This window comes from Solea senegalensis, linkage group LG11 (assembly GCF_019176455.1).
Source record: "Solea senegalensis isolate Sse05_10M linkage group LG11, IFAPA_SoseM_1, whole genome shotgun sequence".
Lineage (NCBI taxonomy): Eukaryota > Metazoa > Chordata > Actinopteri > Pleuronectiformes > Soleidae > Solea > Solea senegalensis.
Window position 1 is genome coordinate 18,131,894 of NC_058031.1, and position 19,402 is coordinate 18,151,295.

Below are 19,402 nucleotides of genomic sequence, written 5' to 3' on the forward strand. Positions count from 1 at the left end.
TAAATACTGAGACCAGAAATACCACCAAACCTGCTGTTGAAACATCATTTGAACTGTGAATATGTAAAGCAGACAGGCAAACTTTCAAACCCCTCGCTGCCTTTTCATACTGGCATGTATTCTAAAAAGAAAAGGAGGCCATTGCATTAACTTAAGTGTGCCGTAAATGCAAATGTAGTCCACTTTATCATCGAGCATTCAAATAAACCCTTTTAATTCGACAATCCATAATATTTTAGCTGTGATGCTCAGGAAATGGCCACTGCTTGAAGGTAACATTGGGCTGGATTCTGCTCTACTAAGTGGGACTAGTGTGATTGGCTGGGCTGCACACACACACACTGTGCATGTTAAAACCACATGCAGTGTCTTGGCAGCAAAGACGCTACAGCAGCAGCCAATCAATAAAACCTTGTTACGCTAATTGCAAGATCATAATCTCCGTTCCTACTTCTGCTGAATATCCAAACAGTCACTCCATTAGCCGAATTATTCCCCTGTGCAGTTTCTCCATCTCTCTCTCACTCTCTCTCTCTTTTGCTTCCCCCTCCAATTCTTGCTCATGGTCTTTTTTCCCTGTGACATATTTCTCTCAAACAGCAGTTCTGCTAAATTAATTCATAAGTCAGGGAGAGAGACATCAAAGCAAAGCATTGTCGAGGCAAAGTGCTGATGAAGTATAGCATTTCTTTCAGTTCGCTGCAGAGTTATGAGAAGGCATTTCCACAGCATCAATATCATCTTTGATCGCGCTGCTCTTCACTCCTTTTCTCTCTGTTAGTGCGAGCGAAGTCCCACTTCAGGTGACTGTCTTCTAAAACCTTTATAATAAGCCTCTTTACTCGGGAGGAGCTCCTCCACTTCTTGCTGTGGAGATTTGGTGCTTGTGTGTGTGTCTTTTGTGTTGAGGGTCAGATTAAACCTTGGTGAAGACACTGGGGGAAAAAAAGCCCCTCTTCGTTATTTACTCTTTTGGACAGTGCTGCCATGATAATGGCCAGTGGCCACAGGGGCAGACAAAGAGCTTGCTGATGCCAAGACCAGGATCTGCGACCTTGTCATTGAATCACTAACACTTTGTCACTCTGCTGGGGGCGACGAGAGACACTAGAAGAAACACTGTTGAGAAGTGAGCATGTTCAGACTATGATGCTAATGGGAACATCGATATGACAATAGCACTGACCCTGTTTCCCTGTGACTCATCGTGAGAATTATACCCACCGAAGCGTCTTAAGCAACTCATGATTCTGTGTGGTTACTTGGTGGCAGGGTCATGCTTATGTCCTATAAACATACTTTATGTAAGAAATGTATTGATATTGGCGAGCGACATTAAATGGAGCAATTACATGGAGGTGTGAGACAGATGAGTGCTGAGAGAAAGACTTTTGCACAATCTGGAAGTGGAACCGCTGACCCAAATACATTTAAATGTGTGTGTCTGTGTGTTTTTGTGTGTGTGCGCTTGCTTGACACACAGTTACAGTGATTCATTAAATTAATTTAATATGTAATGGTCCAGTGTGAAATAATTAGTCACATCTCACGTTGAGACTGCAGATTTGAACAAAACTCATTTCCAGTGCATTTGGCAGCTGTGGTGGCCTTTACAAACCATATGTTATGCTCCTTTATTAGAAGTAAGTTTCTGATATATTGTGTGTGAGTGTGTGTGTTTCGTAATTTTCCTTGCGTGTCTATGTTTTGTTGTCAGAGTGCGTGTCCCCCTCAGGCCCTCTCTGATTCTAGCTGTCAGAGGCATGGAGAGGCTCGGCTTGGTGAAGCAGAGAATAGAGCAAGACACATGTCAAATATGAGGGGAATCTTGAGTAAACAACATCTAACACGGAGCAAAGCAAGATCGTCTCTCATCGCATCACCTTCTTTCATGCCATTTCCCACTCCCTGTCTCGGCATGCTTCCTTGATCCCTGCCTTTTTCCCCTTCATTCTCTGTCTTCTATGCAGCATTTGCAGTATTTCATCTGTCCCCGAGTAATTCAGCAAAAAAAAAAAACACTGTGGACATCAGCACACCTTGTGAACAGTCAATCAGCACCGCTGTGAAAACTTCGAAACAGCTGAGAATATGCGGGCGGAATCTGTCAGATACAGTAACGGCGCGATCCTACTGAAAAACACTTGGCGACAGACGTGTTTGCGGTGAACGCGTCTAAATTGATGTTGATAATCATTAACAAGAAGCGGCATATGCTGCTCTTTGTCTCATTCTGGGCACTGTAACAAACCAGAGCGATAAGAAATTAAGCAAAACTGAAAATACAACGGAAACAGTGCTACTGTAGTCTACGGGTCAGTACTAATAATTGCAATTGACAGGGACAAATTCCCTGTTCCCCTGTGTATGTCAGATGGGCTTATTCCCAAACTCCACAAATCCCTCTGTCCAAACACAACCATATGGTCTCCCAGTTGTTCACAAGCAGCTGTGCTACAGTGTATCTGATATGGTTGCCATGTACTGTCGAGGAGCACTGACTCCCCCTGCACTCAAACATAATAAATCTTTTGTAATGAGGCCAGGACTCAGATTGATGCAGCATTTTCTGCTTGGCTTTCTCCAGTCAAAAAGGCATGCAGAAACACACATCATTTTATTGCGTAATTGGAAGAAAAAAAATTGAGAATTTGAATTTCCGTAGTTTAGAACGGTTTACGCTGCCAGCTCCAAGGAGTGCGATACGACCACTCACATGAACAAATATGTGGGAGAATGACTCCCATTAAGTGCGAGAGAGCTGTGCTACATCTGTCAGTGCAGATCACGGGCCAAACTAAGTGGAATCTTTTTTTTTTGAAAGATTTCAGTTCTCCTGCCTTCAGCTGATGTCATATAACTCCGTGGTTGTTTCAGTAACAACAATTTGTCATCCATCCTGCTAACAAGCACAAACAACAGTGGATGGAAAATGGCTCTCTACAGCAACTCGGGCAACAGCAGGTATTCCATTAAGGGCAATTTGAGCTCACCTGGTTTGGCGGGAGGAACTCGTGGTTGTTCTCATTCATGTACATGTTGTCACCATCAAACTGTGGACGGAAGGAGAGACAGAAATGAGAAAAACAGTTGGGCAAAGACTAATATATAACAAGGTCAGAAAACAGATTTCATTCAGTCAGTGGAGTTACAGAAACAGTGTAACACAGCAGCCTAATGACTTCAGGTCCTCGGCTTATAGACCTTGATGCTCTGGTGGATGTCAGTAATTACAGTTCATTAGAGACGTGCATAATTAGGCCCTGTCAAAGCTTGTGTAAGTCTCACTCTTCACCTCAGCTTCCCTTAGACACACACACACACACACACAATCCCACGGGTGTCACAAGGGAGCCAAGTTTTATGTCTATAGCACCATTCAGAAACAAGGTGATGCAAAGTGTTTTACAGAGGCATGGAAATGCATTAAAATAAGACATTAGGAGAACATTAAAATTTAATTTGAAGACAATAAAAAAAAAGTGCTTCACAGAGAGCATGGAATAATAAAAATATTTAAAGTAAGACATTAAGAATACATTAAAATTGTGTTTGAAAAGACAATGAAAACAAATAAAAGAAAACAAAAAAGTTATTTATTGGTAAACCTCGGTAGGCACATTTTCAAAAAGTTGTAAACTGCCCGAACGGAGTTTAACGAGTTAAATGTTATTATTACCAGACCCAGTCCATAACCAGTAGCATGGCTACGCAAATAAACATGTTCACCCACAAAGTGAGCCAACCATCCAGCTGAGGGAGAGGCACCAGAGTCCAAGAGGTGGGAATTTGCCTTTAATAATTCTTCATTTTACCACCAGAGGAAAAAAAAAAAAGGGACAGCGCAATCCCGATAATTTAGAGCTCAGACACACCAACCTCAAGAGGCTGGAAGGGAAGGTTTAGGCTAGACGAAAGGTTAAAAAGTGGTTATTCTGGCTGCGGTGTGAATAACACTGGCGTCACAGCCAGAGGCCACAGCTTGAAACACACAAACACGCAGACACACGCACACACACCAAAGTCCTTCCCTGCCCTGACACTATTTGGCAGAAGCCATTTTTGAGGAAACAAAACACACCCTGAGACCGCTCGTAGTAGCTGAGATAAATTACTGCTGCTACTGTAAGGTCAAGTAACGGCACGGGTGTGATACACTCACTTCGGTTTCTCAAAGTGTGGGCGGGGACCGAAAATGGACCACATGTTTTTCATCGCCATGCATCACCTTGTGTAATGAGCCATGACTTCCTTGGACTACAATTTATGGACACCATGTCCTTCGGTGTGCAACCTTGTAGAGACTTTTATGGAATATTTGAATATTTACCATTCGAATTAGGGACAGTTTCAAATTCAATTCATTGTTTCTTCGTATTTCTATCTTTCAACGCGCTGGCAGCGCAGCAAACAAACAACAAAGGTTGTTCTTTGCAACATTATTCAATTTAAAAGCCCACTCCACGTTATCATTCAGGCAGTAATGGAACAGTAACTTCTCATGCAATGATTTCAGCTTGATAGCACCATTAGTTTGCTGAAGGAACGATCATTGTATTCTGCAATGAAAATGAAATCACTTTCTTTATTGCTCTTAGAGATGATTTTACATGCCGTCCTAATCACATTGTGCTCGATGTAATGGCGTCTCGGAGTAGGTTATTTTCAAACCTGGAAACCGGAGCTCGATGAGCAAAGGGTGGAAAACAAGTACACAGAATGTCAAAGTGAAGTCTGTGGTGGTGCTTCTGCTGCACAACTGCAGTCAGTTCCTGAATAAACAAGCAATATTCAAATCAAGGGAAAGGAATAAAAATGATATATGCTGTGGAAACTGAGCAGTCAAGCAAATGATATAATAATCCTGCGTCTGTAGGTCCACACTCTAAATGTATGTCTTAGTTTACAGTTAATCACCTCTGGGTAATTTGACTTTCTAGACTGTGATCAAAGAAAAGTCGTTTCGAGTCGGCGAACTAAAAATCAACCTTGAGTCAACAGATAATTAGTTTAGCTTAGCACAATGTTTGTAAATATGGAGAAGCTGCTCCGCTCTCACTGATTCAACTAATATTTTGCCAACAAAACCACCAAAAGCTCACAAATGATGTTGCACTGCATTTTGTTTAAATGAAATGTAGCCTGCAATCGGGTCTTTTCGTTCCATTTTACCCAGTCCTTTTAATCCTTACGCTAAATATTCAGTGAATTAGTTAGTTCCACTTAGCTTCCACCATTTTTATTCACCAAACCACAATCAAATTCTCTAAATTTGGTCATTTATGAGATTTTGCGGCAAAGCGTTTCTTCCTTCCAGGTGGTGGTTGTCATGAGCAGAAAATACATACAAAAATGTGCATTTCATTTTATGTAGATCTGACCCCAGAAGCCATAATGTGCCCAGTGTGAACATATGGACATTTGACATACAGTATGAGGAAAATGGGGAGGTCTGTCTCTCTGTTTGCTTTTCTGAGGCTTTGAGGTCATTAATCATAGTGGTCAAATCTACAGCATAACAATTGAGCAAAGGAAAACACAGACAGAGACAGTGCGGGGTGGGGGTTGGGTTGGGGGGGTGGGAGGTGGCAGGGAACGGGTGAAGGTGACAGACACAGGGGAAAGCTACAGTGTGGTGGAGGAGAGGGGAGTCGTGTAGTGAGGGAATGGGGGCAGGTGTTTGGTGTTAGATTGAGGCTTGAGAAAAAAAGGGACACACAACGTCTGTACGAGTGAGGCACTTGACACCAGACTCCTGTTTGCATTGCAGAAATGCAAATACATAAGAGGAGGGAGAGATAGAGGGGGAGAGAACGGGAGGAAGAAAGTAAAGTGGGAGAGATGCTATAAATAGCTTTGTATTTGCGTAAAAGCCAAACCAATGTCAGTTTGATGCAGGAAGTAACACCACAGTCACAGAGGTGATAGACCAACTGTTGACTGGAACACAAGCCTTCATTAACGACTGTAAACTGTCACTTTTATTCGTCCATTAAGGCTCAAGTTCCTGGTTAAGTCGTAATCATGTTTTCTTTTTTTTTTTTGTAAAGTTTATAAAAATGTATGTTTGAAGACAAAGGGGTTTGTGTCCACAAACACATTTCTGAATTGCTGATAGAGCTGCTTATTTTTTCCCCCAGTGGTCCAAACATGGGAAGCAGCATTACGTCTGTGTGCACCACATAAATGAAACTAACTCGGAGAGTACGATTCCAGGCGTCTCTGAGTAGCACCATCATCAACATTGTCTTACGCAGTGTGCTATTTAGTTACTACATTTTATATCTTCTATAAAAAAAGCTGTTTAATGGTATAACACATATTTTGGTATTTATTGCTGTGTTAGGGTTAGGACAGACATACATGGGGGAAAGATTTAGCTCCTCCTCTTTTCCTGTTTTCCGTAAAAACATAATTAGCGAATATTCATGGTCTGTGTTTCCTCATGCTAATTTCACGATCAGTGCGAGTAAATACAAATGATCCTATGCTTCTTTGCCTCTATAGGCAAAAGTCCTCTAAACCTAAACTCTGGGTGATTGAATGTCACTTATTTTCCCTTTATCTTAATATCGTTTGAAGCTCATCATATGAGACGTATGGATACAACAATCTACTTGCCACTATATCACTTAAATGGGGGCATTTTCAGTTGTTTAGCATTCTGTGCTACAGCGCCGCTAACCTGCACTGATCTACACAAGAGGCTTTTTCTCTCATAAGATCGCGGGGGTGAGCCCAGCAGTGCTTTTCTGCAGGTACCGAATGCCAAATCGCACAACCAGTAACTGCAGCCAGGTGACATTTTAGATTTAAAGAAAGATGAGGTGGGAGACTCGGGAGAGAAGAGGACTTAACCCTCCTTCTTGTCTCTTTTCATGGTTGCAGTCAGCGTGCTCCGCCCCAGTTTTTTTGTAACCCAGCGTAACTAATCACACGTCAGTCATTGCGCCGAAGGAAAGAGGCAGCAGTCAAAATACATGCGTCAGGACTGTGGTCATTACAGCATTCAATGACTCCATGGCAGAGACACACACACACACACACAAACCAAAGCACAGAGGGTATGGGGGATGGTGCTGTAAAGGAGATATGGATTGCAAGTGTGTATGCGTGGATATCGCTGCTGCTGCTGCTGCATTGTGTATTTCACCTTCATGTGTTCCTCATGTGCGTGCATGTGCACAGATACAACTTCAGCGTGCACACGGGGCGCGCTCTGAATGTGTGCACATCACATCGCAAGCCTTCACGTTTGTGTAATGTATCCTATCCAATAATATACACACTGATCCCAGGGAGATAAAGACAACAAAGTTAGACCTTCCATAATATTTATTTTCCCATAACGGACCTGTTCGGCCACGCCCAGTCATACAACTCCATGCAGATGAAATATGGTCTTCATTAAAATCTAAACCTCAACACACAGAATCTACCGAGGAGGAGCTGAATTGCCCTTCTCTCTCAACTGAAAGAGCACAAAATGAATTGGAGCAGCTGAGATTTTTACATTACCATGACAAATACGGTGAAATCGGGAGGACAGAGGGAGAGGAAGAGCGAGAGAGAGAGAGATGCCGATGAAACAGAAAAGGGCAGATCAGACAGAAAGACCAAATTGTGTGAAAAACACATTGGCTTAATTTTTGCTTGACTGTAAGCCGCGAGCAGAGAGAAAGGGAAATAAAATAAGGCATTTAGCTGGGGATCATGTTAAACCATGCAAGTGAATGAGTCCCCAGAGAAGAGTGCTCCCTCGCTCGCATATGATGGACTTAATTGCCTCTATCAATGTTAAGATACAACATTCATCTCAGTTTTTAGTGCGCGCTTTATGGTCTTGTCCATCATACTGAGGGGTTTCAAGAGGCAGGCCACTCCTCAACTAGCACCTTAAAATAATGAGACAAATTACTGAGTGAAAAGGGAGGGGGTAAGGAAAGAGAAAAAACATTTGAAATAAAATACAAGAGCTCTGGATGAGCAGATGTGGTGTGTGTGTGTGTGTGTGTAGCAGAGTGGTTTGGATGTGAATGCTGACTGGATAACTCTATGGTTTCTTGGTCTTTTCAAAATGCATGGCTCGTCAGGCTAAAGGCTCGCACATCACCCCCAACTCTGACCCTCCAAAGCTCTGGGTAGGTGTAGGGTTTCAGATTGCCACACAATCGTACCATTGTGCTCTGTTAACACAATGAAAACAAAGCTAACACATCAGTGACACACACACACACACACACATACTCACTCCTCACCCCTGACTCAGAACACAGACACAGAACATGTAGCAACCCAAAATGGATTCAAATATAAATACAGCGACATAAAGATGATGTTTGTGATGGGGAAATAAATAAATGTGATTACTTTTCATGAGTAGATTGGATCAAATAATCATATTTAACTTAAATGGAACTAAAAGCTAAGCTAATGCTTTCTGGAGGACGACGACATTTAATTTCTTTAAAATGTGTGTACGATCTCCTGAAAAGGGCTACTCTCCATCACGAGGGCTTGATAACCATGTCTGTGTGTTCCATCAAATCTATTAAAACGACTGGCATTATATCATAGTGCTTACTGCACAATAGAGACCTTTCAAGGGCAGTCGCAGAGAAAGTCAACAAAGGGCCCTCTCTTCCAGGGACTGGTCAAGTAATTTGAAAGAGCCAAACAGCATGATTTGTGTGTGTGTGTGTGTCTGTGCCTCTGTGTGTGCACCTGCAAGCATGCATGTGTGTGTGTGTGTGTGTGTGTACATGCTGCATCTTCTTCTCTACCAGACCCACAATCAGCTATTTCACCAAGTCAAGAAATAGACTGTCAGAACAGCAAAAGAGAGCAGCAAGATACCTGTTTTTTCCCCTTCTCAAGTACCTCATTAAAAAAGAAACAGAGCCTGGTGGAAAAGCATTCTTCCCCAAAGTCTCTGGAATAAAAGAAGAAGGAGGAAAAAAAACACAGACCAAGAGACATATGCGAGGAGGCAATCTTATGTTCCATAAATACACATATTTGCATACATAACCATTGTTACCTTAACCACAGAGGAGTCTGTCAGTCTCATCAGACAAACTATAACCACACAAGGACAAAAAAACGATTACAAATAAAACTATAGTTCTAGTTCTAAAAGGTGAGTCACCACTCAAACGCATGCTACTTTAATGATGAGGAGCAACAATGACTTTATCAGACTGTGTTTTTTTTAAACCAGATTCCACTTACTGTGGATTACAGGGTGGAAACTTTTATTACACGTTTGGGTCATTAGTCAGTTTCCCTGGTGAGTTAAAGATTGCCTGGTGCCAGCTTTTCTATATCTGAGGACGTTGCACCTATGATGATGACAATGAACTACACGTTTAAGTCAGACAAAACAACAACATCTGGAGACATCCTGTTGGGTTTCTAATTGATATATTATGAAGACAACAGATGCTGATCATTGATGTTAGAAATAATCATAATCACTGCAATAGTTTTACCTGTGGATAGTGATGAACACAGCCAACCTCTCAGTGGTGTTGAGTCAGACCCCCATGTTAAGTTCGACATTCGAACAGTATAAAACATATTTACAATAACATTTGTTTGAGTTGTACAGGTGGTTTTCCAACTCTCCACTCTCTCGCGACAAAAACGCCAATTCTGCTTCCTGCAACAGCACGAGTGAAATTACCGTAATAACCACACGTTGCCTTTAATGTGTTTAATGGACATGTCGATGATGCGCTCGGTGATAAAGGGCTAATTTGTCCGTCTCTCACATTTATACTTGATATAGAACATTTACGTTGCATGGCACTTGCAGTTGTATTTTCATCGCAACCGTGTTAACGATGCAATTTGAAGGAATCCTCATAAAACCCGCTCATCCACCATCCAAACCTGTGCAAACACGTGTTTCTTGACCGCTCAAATCCCAATTATCATCATGCTTCGTTCTGCAGACGGGACTGCCAACAAAAACTTACTGTTAAAAAAACGGTTTTCCCAAGAAAACCAACCTGATGTGCTCAAGTACAATAATAAAAAGAAACACACAATACAGCGAAAAACCCTGTCCTTCTCCATTTGGGACTTCACCATGTATTTAAGTCTAAATGCAGCATCCACAACCATCTACTTCTGTCAATATGGCTGAAAATAATTCACTGTTGATTCATTCACTGCCATGCTGACTCCACATCCAGGCTCTGCCACTAACAGTCAGGCAGAATTTTCTATTACCAAACTAATTGCACATTCCACCCTGACAAGAGCTCATTAAACCTTAATTATACACATGTTGTTTTCTACAAACATCTCTATTTGGGTCTCTCTGCCTTGTAATTGTTCAGCAGGGACGACCAGTTGAGATTTCGCAGATTGAGAATGAATAAGAGTGAGCGAGAAAGAGAAAGAAAGAAAGAGAGGTAAAGGGAAAGAGAGAAGGAGGGGGGAGAAGAAGGAGGAAAAAAAATACCAGAGAACGAGAGAGGGAGGAGTGACTAGAAGTAGGTCATGCCTCTCCATAAACAAGGCATGGTTTCTAAAATAATATACCCATCCAGTGGAAGTAATGCCTAACAACTGAGTGAATGTGGATCTCATGTAATATTTACAGAGCACTAATACATAAATGGCAAGTCTTTTTCTCATTCTCAGCACCCCCACCCCTCCAAAACCAGAGGTTTCTTTTTTTCTTCTTCTTTTTTTTCCCTCTTGCCATTTGAATTTCAGAGAAAGTCAACTGCATTGATATCTGACATGGTGGTGGTGGTGATGATGGGGGGGTTGTGGGGTGTTTAGATTCTTTCTCCCTTCGTTCTGCCTCTCCTGTATGTTTTTATTGCTCTCTCCCTCTGCATTTCTTCTTCTTCTTCTTCTTCTCCACATTGGCTTTCGTGTTTTTTTTTCTTCCCCCCGCACATTTGTTACATTACAGTGAGGGAAAGTGGGCCTTAATCCAGACTCTTTGAGGCATGGACAATGATATTACTGTGGAGAATTCTTTTTTTTTTTTAAAAGACCTTAAACTCCAGCTGCTGCTGTAAGGTCACCAGGCACTTGTTCGCCGTCTGGCCCAGCGTGAGGCTTCTGGGCCCGGGACTAAACTGACTGTGTCGACACCAGGCCAGGCCTAGCGAAGCTACTGCGACAGGAAACGTCTCTGTCGTGTTTGCAGGTCAGGTCTGAGTCCTGTGGGAGTGAGTAAACACTGTCTGGTCATTATTATGTTTGATATGCGGGAGATTTGAAGTAACTCGCCTGTTTTGGCAGCTGCAGGGAGATACTGACGTCTGCATGGATGTTGACAACATGGACACGCCACCGTAACTAAATCACATGATATGTCATGTGTCTTTTTTGGGGTCCAATATTTTGATATATAAACCCTGCATCATCCAAAGATCTTTGGTGTGGTGACAATTCGTTCTAGTTTGTACATGGGAAAATCAAAAATCCATCCAGTTGAAGGTGGTGTTTATTAAAACACAAATATCCTTTATGTAGACAAAAAAACAGCTAAAATTGAACAGACTACCATATGTTGTTTTGTTTTGTTACAGTGCACTGGTAAATGCATCAAATGACAAGCCTATTGTGTTTGGTAGTGTTGTATGACCAATTACCAAATATTGTAGCTTTTATGATAATGTTGGGACATTTTTTTCTAATTTTAACAACTTTATCATGAACTAGAAATGTGCTACAATGCATTAGCTCATCTGGCCAATTAAATTAACTATAACTACAATCTGGTACAAGTCATTCCATCATATTTGCTGTGACTGTGTCAGTTTGTGAGAGTTGGTCATATCACATACTTTAATGTTGACGACATGAGACGTCTATCATGGACCATCTGGTGTCACAAACAACCACAACTGGTGACACTGAGCCTCTCTGTTTCCATTTTACTGCATATATCACATCTATCTTCATTATCTTGGTAGTGTTTTCTTTTGTTGTTTTTTTTACAGTATCCATTTGTTTGGTGTTTGTTTTCTTTCTTTCTTTTTTTTGCAGTTGCTGTGCTAAAATATTCAATTTTTAGCACAATTACAGTGGAACATCCCTCAGTTCTCGCCAACAACAAACACACTTCAACTGTATAGTGTGATGTGAACCATGTCAAGATAAACAAACATGACATATTAAACAGGAAAATGACTCACTCTTATTATCCCACCAAAATAAATCTACAAAATACTAATTATAACAACCTGTGCCTGATCCTGACTGATTCACCCCCCTCTCTCTCTCTCTCTGTCTCTCTCTCTCCCTCTGTGTGTGTGTGTGTGTGTGTGTGTGACATTCTTCTCCTGCTGCTGCCTTAATAGGCAGTCACTTAGATATTCGCTACAGAATAGTGCTCATGCAATTTTAATATCACACCAAAATATGGAAGCTAGAGCCCTACACCATCTCTTTCTTTCCCTCCATAATTGACTATGCACTCCAAATCAGCTTGGAAAAAGAGAAAGAGAGAAAGAGTGCTCTAGAATTCGGGGAAAAAGAGGAGTCCTGAACACAATCCTGTCATCTCTGTGCTGCGGCACATTCTGAAACTTCACCCGATGTATCACTGTCACAGGCGCTGGAGCTAAAACATCAACACCAACAAGTACAATGTTTGCTCAAACAGTTTGACTCGCTGCAAACAATACCCTGATGCTCATCCAACAAACCACCGATCCGGCGGCTTTCGGGGAGTCAACGTGCATCACCTCCATGTATTCCCATATTCTGTGTCACTGCGCGGACGCCTTTAGTTACACTGCAGACGGCAACACTGACAGATGACAAAGCCAGGCACTGTTTTGATGCAACACACCCACCACACAATATTCACATTTGAATTTGCTTTTAAGGAAGTTAACAGTGTATGTGCTGCAACTTTATGGGACTGTCAGTATTTTCTTTCACAATCCCATATTTTCTCTTTGTATAAGTTAAAAAAAACAACATAAACTAAATGAGTTGGTGAGTACGAGAGGAGCTAATTAGTACATGTTTGACTTTTCTATTCAGTTCATATCCTATATACTTGTAGTTGTATATAACTGTAAGTCCCCACAACATCAGTAATAGCTGGAACACACCCATTTGTATCTGAGGAGACTGCAGTTCAGATGTGGACCCAGACACCGTCCAGACCTGGACATAATATATAACCAATGAATCATTGATGGTTGCCAGGTTTTGACAGAATGTTTGTGTTGTAGCTGCTGCAGCTTCAGTCTTTATGGCCCTAAAGGTCCAGGAAATGCAGACCAATGGCATGTGTTGCAAGTCACCATGTGATGCATTTCAACCAATCATATCAGCCAATTCTGTCAGACAGTGACACAAACACCAGAGAGAGAGACGAGAGAAGAAAGACTCTAATTTTTTTGAGAAACGTAAGAAAATTAACTGTCAAAAATTTTAATCAAGATTGGATTCTCCAGTTAACCCTTAGTGCTCATGCGGCACGGCTCTGTGCCACAGGTGCACCCATGGTAAATTGCCATGGGAATAATACACATAATAATCTCCTTATATGGACATCCTGGGGGTGTGTGTTTATAGGTCACATATTCAGGCTTTAAAAAAATGTGTCTTCTTATGTTGTTGAGACAAAGTTATGATTCATATTATATCACATTTTTAGTAGTGATATAAAGTAGCAAGAATTGTGCAGAAGTCACCAAATGAAGCCGGTTTTCTTTTTCTTTTTCTTTTTGTTCATTAAAACGAGCCAAGTTAACCATGACATATTTGCAAATGTCACAAATTCAATCCAATTTTAAACATTTTGAGTACTATATAAACACACAGGTGTGTGTTTATATAGTTGGTGAAAATGAATATTTTTTCAGATGGATCAGATTGCTGAGGTTGTGCTGAAAAAAAAGACACTCTGTGTTGCACATTCTTAAAGCCTCTGTCCTATGTTTAAACATAGTAATGGAAAAAAATGCTCTGTGTTGTAAGGGTTAACAAAAACAAGAACATGGAAGCCTTGATTTACACTCTTTCTTCAAAAGGTGCTTTATTTTGAGCTATACAGAACTATTTTATTTTTGGCTTGAAGCGAGGAGAAAGCGTTTAGTTTACAGAACTTTACAGTATTTATTTATAATCCCTCTAGTTCAATGTGAAAATTGACACTACACTAAAAAACATTATGTCTTTCTTTGTTTAGAGAAGCAGTTGTTGACTATACCAAATTCGCAGGTGCACATGTTTAAACAGATAGGAATGCAGTGAATCATAACAGTGATTAGATGTTATTATATTCTGGAGCTTTGCTTCGAGAAATTTTGTCAATGTGGCCAGCTGTGAATTTTAATCGAATATACTGTATGAGGGGATGGCAGGATCACTGCAGAGCGTGGAGGGTCATGCCCTCCGCACTAAGCATTTAAAAAAAAATGAACTGTAGGCATTTAGACCCATAATAGATGTTGAAAAAAGAAAAGGGAAAGGTTGCGGGGGCAGAGTCGGAGGTTGGGAGGAAGGGGGAGGTGGGCAGTGCACCTTGACAGGAAACACAGAGGTGAAGAGCAGCAGTCTGAGGTTAGTTTGACAGAGAGAAAAGAAGTCAGTGTGTGTGAGTTGTAGCTACGGAAGTGCCAAGCCCAATTTTAACTGAACCAAGGGTGGTGAGTGGTGGTGGTGGTGGAGTGAGGGAGGGAAAGAGATAGAGATCAGGTGAAAATAAAAGGGGTGCACAAGGGAAGGAAGAGGGGAGGGAGCAGAGGATGGGTGAGAGGTTAAGTTGAGAGGGTGGGGGGGGGGGGTCTACTGCACCTTCACACTTGCTCTCGCCACAACACCTGATAAGTGCAATGGAAAAACGTTTGGTTTCCTCCTGCATGTTAAGTGGTTTATATTCTCCTTCTCTCCATGCAGCCTGTCTGCTACTGTACTGATGCTGCACCCAGGTAATAACAGACAAAAGGAAGTGCCAAATAGTAAGGCAGACAATAGCACACATTGTCTACTTTTGATGAATTCTAATCTACGCGTTGTTGCGAGTAAAAGTGTTCTTTCTCCCCGATACATCAAAATGCATCCATCACCTCTGACGTGTCGCGTCCTCTTTTATAAACAGATTCCTACTGGAGATTTAGATGCAGTGTTTAAATTGCACAACAGAGGATCAGATGAAAGTGGATATATATCTTTACTACCTCACGCATGTCCTGACAAGGAACTCATTCCCATGATTTGTAAGTGGGTCTCGCCACACAACAGTATTAACAATATTCACTTTAGATAACGTATGAGTCCAGGCCCTGAGAGAGGATGGGTTTCTTAGAAAAGCTTTGTTAGCACTCTTCTCCTTGATAAATGATTTAGGACATGTGGCCTGAGACATCAATACAATCTCTTTTGTAATTAAAAAAAAAAAGGTGCACACAATATTATGCAGCTTTCACTTTGTCTGTCCCTCTCCCTCTGTCTCATCCTCACTCACCAACTCACCGAGCCCTGGAGCAGTAAAGAGATAATTCAAAAAAGCAACAGCATGAAGTGAAACATGAAAAAAAAAAAGACATAAGAAATTAAATTCTCTTTTTTTTGCTCTTTTGTTCCTTCAATTCCGCTCTCTGGACATGAATTCATAAAAGCAACGCAAGATAGATTCTAATTATGATTTGCGCTACCCCAAAAAAAGATGTAATTATTTTATATTTAAATAGAAATGAAAGAAAGAAAACAAGTTAGCCCTACACGTGCCACATTGCTAAACTTCAATCACCTTAATCCTCATCCTTTCTTCATGAACAATTAAAACTATAATAACATGGTCAAATAATTAAACTAGTTTGTCCTGATTTGGCAGCTTTATAGCACACACGTAAAATACAGGAATACTTCAGAAGAATCATATCCAAAAACCCACCACGTGCCCTTTTTGCTGTGTTAACACGAGGCATTTAAATGACTTATCAGCTGCAGTGGTGTGTTTCTGTGAAAATCTACCAGCCAGTTTTTACCACACAAACCACTGTGTAAGACGGGCACTGTGCTGGGAACCTTGCAGTAGCCAATCACGGTACAGGGCTGAGGACACAGAAGGTCTATCAGAGTGAGCACGCAGTCGTAGTGAGGGAGGCACACGGGGTTAAAGCATCAAGAAGAATTCATAGTAGCAGCGGAGAGTGTCGTGTAGAGTACTTCCCATGAAAATAACCAACTAAAAACTATGTGCAATACTTTAAATGTCACGCTACACTGCTGCTGGTTTTTAGGCTGTCCTTCTGTGCACATGGTGAGCAAACTTCTTGCTCGACTCTCACTGGAGGAGCAAGAGGTAGAATAGCGTATTTTGAAGTGCAAGGGGTGAGCGCGAAGGGGTGAGAGGGGGGAGAGGAGGCTGAGAGAGAGGTGAGTCTTACCCCAGTAGAGGGCAGTCTCTTGCCGTCAGGGTTTGGGCGCATGGGCAGGGAACTGTAGAGCCTCACACCTCGATCTGCAGCACCGTATCTGCTCTGTAAGGGGAGAGAGAGAAGAGTTTGACATGTTTTCTCACTTTCACGTAGAATTCAGTGTGAAACTTCACTTGGGTAAAACTTCTCCTCAAACAATAACATCAGACCTGACTCCAACCTGGTCTCCAGCTAATTTAGCTGAAAATGTTTATTGTGCGATGCCCAGCACCAAGATCATACATGAATAAAAATGAAACTAAACAAAGAACATGACAGTATATAGAATACCAAATTTATGTGTGTTTGCATTTTTTCTGTAATGTTGTTGTTGCTGTTGCTGTCTTTTACTGTTTTTAACTCCCTGCCCAGGGACCACAGATGCAAATGAGCTGTTCAGCTAACTCTGAACCTCAGACCTGGTTCTGTACATGGTCCCCGTCAACTAAACTAATAAACTAAATTAAGCTAATCAGTGATCATACAGTAGAGCAGGTACACCCTGCAGTTGTTTTTATGGCCCTTTAATTAACAGCAGTTTCATACATTTCCTTCAAATCACAAAGCAGACACAGTGTTAAATACATCACTTCATGATGATGTGCCGCACATAGTAACTGGATAAGGTTCGCTCGTCTGCCGCACTAATGGAACTAAGTTGTTGTTGTTGTAACCACGGTTCCTGAGCCGTCTCCATCTATATATTACACAGCTGATAAGTGCGATGCAGTCGGTTGTGAGCTTCCTGCCAGCTCCTCTTGTGTGTCCCTGTGTGGCTTGCAGCGGTGTGACGGAACCTGAAGGAGTGTGGACAAATCCCTCTGTGGTTGGGAAGCTAATGATTTGCAACAAGTGGTCCCTCCCAGGGAATGATGGCGCTGCACAGTGGGATTCGTGCTGTGGTTCACAGCCACAGCAGTGGTACATTCACTTAAATCGCTCTCTCTCTCTATGGCCTTGTTCTCATTTGTAGGCAGATCCGATCCCAATCTGATCTGCGTGTGTCCGTATTGACTAGTCTAGTCTAGTCTTCCACATGGATTTCTATAGTTACAGGCCACGCCCCGGAAAAACAAGTATAAATAAAATAAACCAAATGGACGACAGAAATCTGTGGAGCCATGGCTTTATTCTGATTTTTAAACTACTGTCTTCCACCGTGTCGATCGGTTAACGCGCCTCCAATCAACTTCCACTCTGTGGATCTACGTCATTGTTGTTGTTGTCGTTCAAGACACTTTGAAATCCTATTTGAGAGACCATAATGTCAAAGATTGAAATGGATCTGTGAAAATCTTCATCTCACCACTCGTTTTTAGTGTTCAAGTCATTTCGGTCACACACATGACTCTGATAGAAGCTAAATCCACTGTCTTTGTGTGTGTGCTTTAGCTTTAGAATGCTACCTGCTGGAGCTGTGTAATAACAGGTAACTAAATAACAGCAGGACAGAAATATATATATAATTATATAATATTATATGTTATACTTGGTGAAATAGCCCTTTCTCAGCAGCGGTGTGGACGCGTGCATTCAGTGGCGAGCTTGACATTCCCACGCTGATAAAAAAACGACACTGTAAAGACGCCTAAAACGGGAGACAATAAGCACAATGAAACGTGTCATTGGCGATGGAGCCATTCATAGATGGCGAGACTGAGTCAGGTCGTCTGTCTCATGTGAAACATGTCTGTCAGTGTGATTATCTGGTGGGAGGAGCTGAGAATCCCATCTTACAAATGTTAGTATTTAACAAGCATGGGGATGAGACTCAACAATCCACTGTTTTTCAAGGTAATTCATTTTTTTGTGTATCCACTTCAAAGACGAGCACAGAAATAACTACCATTAAAACACCTTTGCAAATTGCATTTGCTGGCCTAAAGGTATGGCCGTTGCACACTGCGGTGTAACCTGATCCACACAGCAATGTATGCAGTGGCTTATGTAATGTACCATGCATGAAACATATTCAAGCAACAGCATGTCCAAAGAGCATAAACAGCATTCTATACAAAGGAGTGCATTATACTGATGGCGGTGTAGGCCTATACGTCAGAATGTACAGTATGTGGTGTGGGTATATACTGATGTAGGGTGCAGCACCATTGCTGTGTAAGGTTTTGATTTCCTGTACTCATTATGAGAGGTGAAAACAGATGAGTAGACACCAGTGGCCATCTTGTCAATACAGTTCACATACTGATGACGCAGCGTATTAAAAAAAGGACTCTCGTTTACAGCTTTCCTCGGCGCTGCTTTGCCCTAACAACCCGCGATAAAGCAGCAGTTGTTGTGCTTTTGTGCATCATGAAAAGTGTCTTGTTTACCAAAATGAGATGCCTTACGTGGAGCATTCTGCAGTCAAACATTTATTTTCCTTCCTACTTAGCAGAGGAGCTACTGTGTACTAACTGCATGTCTCGCTCGAGACTTTTCTTTTGTGGATTCTTAGATAGCTTGCCAGCATCGTGGCTAAACAAATGCCTGAAAGAATAGCTGCTTTATCCAGCATAGGAGCCACAGTAAGTGAATGTTTGATATTTCTCCAGTGTGCCAGGCTAATCTGGCCCTGTGGCATGCCATTATGGGGCTAATAACAGCTGTCTGCGGTCTGGAGGGGACACAAGCCGGCCCGGCTGTGCTAACTGGCCCTGACAGACTCATTAGGAGTGCTGGCACCCAGAACAGCAACAGCAAAACTCCTCACATGCACACGCTCGCTCACAACAGTTTGCAAGTGCGAGGGGGCATTGTTCTCTACACGTGTTTTCTGACACCTTCCTTCAGACTCTCTCACCCTTGTCACCTCTCTTTCACTTTTTGGCTGGCTTGGGTTTTTTTTGATATAAACCTAAACCAGATGCTGGCGGCCATTTGACATCACTGCTTGACACCATGTTGTGCCAAATCTCTTTCTTTCTTTTTTTTCCTTCTTTTTTTTTTTTTTAATCACACCCACACTTTTGTTCTAAACCAGAATAGACGAG

The 19,402-nt window shown here is 41.8% G+C and overlaps 1 protein-coding gene across 2 annotated transcripts in view; it reads right to left on the reverse strand.

Annotated features, from left to right (window-relative positions):
* tox2 (TOX high mobility group box family member 2) overlaps positions 1-16,476 on the reverse strand; it is a 55,272-nt gene extending 38,796 nt beyond the window's left edge. For both annotated transcript variants that reach the window (XM_044038670.1, XM_044038669.1), the window contains exons 1-2: positions 16,383-16,476; positions 2,994-3,053 (exon numbers count right to left, since the gene is read on the reverse strand). In XM_044038670.1, the coding sequence (XP_043894605.1) occupies positions 2,994-3,053; positions 16,383-16,424 (102 nt within the window). In that variant the 5' untranslated portion in view covers positions 16,425-16,476. The remainder of the gene's footprint in view (positions 1-2,993; positions 3,054-16,382) is intronic.
* Between the last annotated feature and the right edge of the window lie 2,926 nt (positions 16,477-19,402).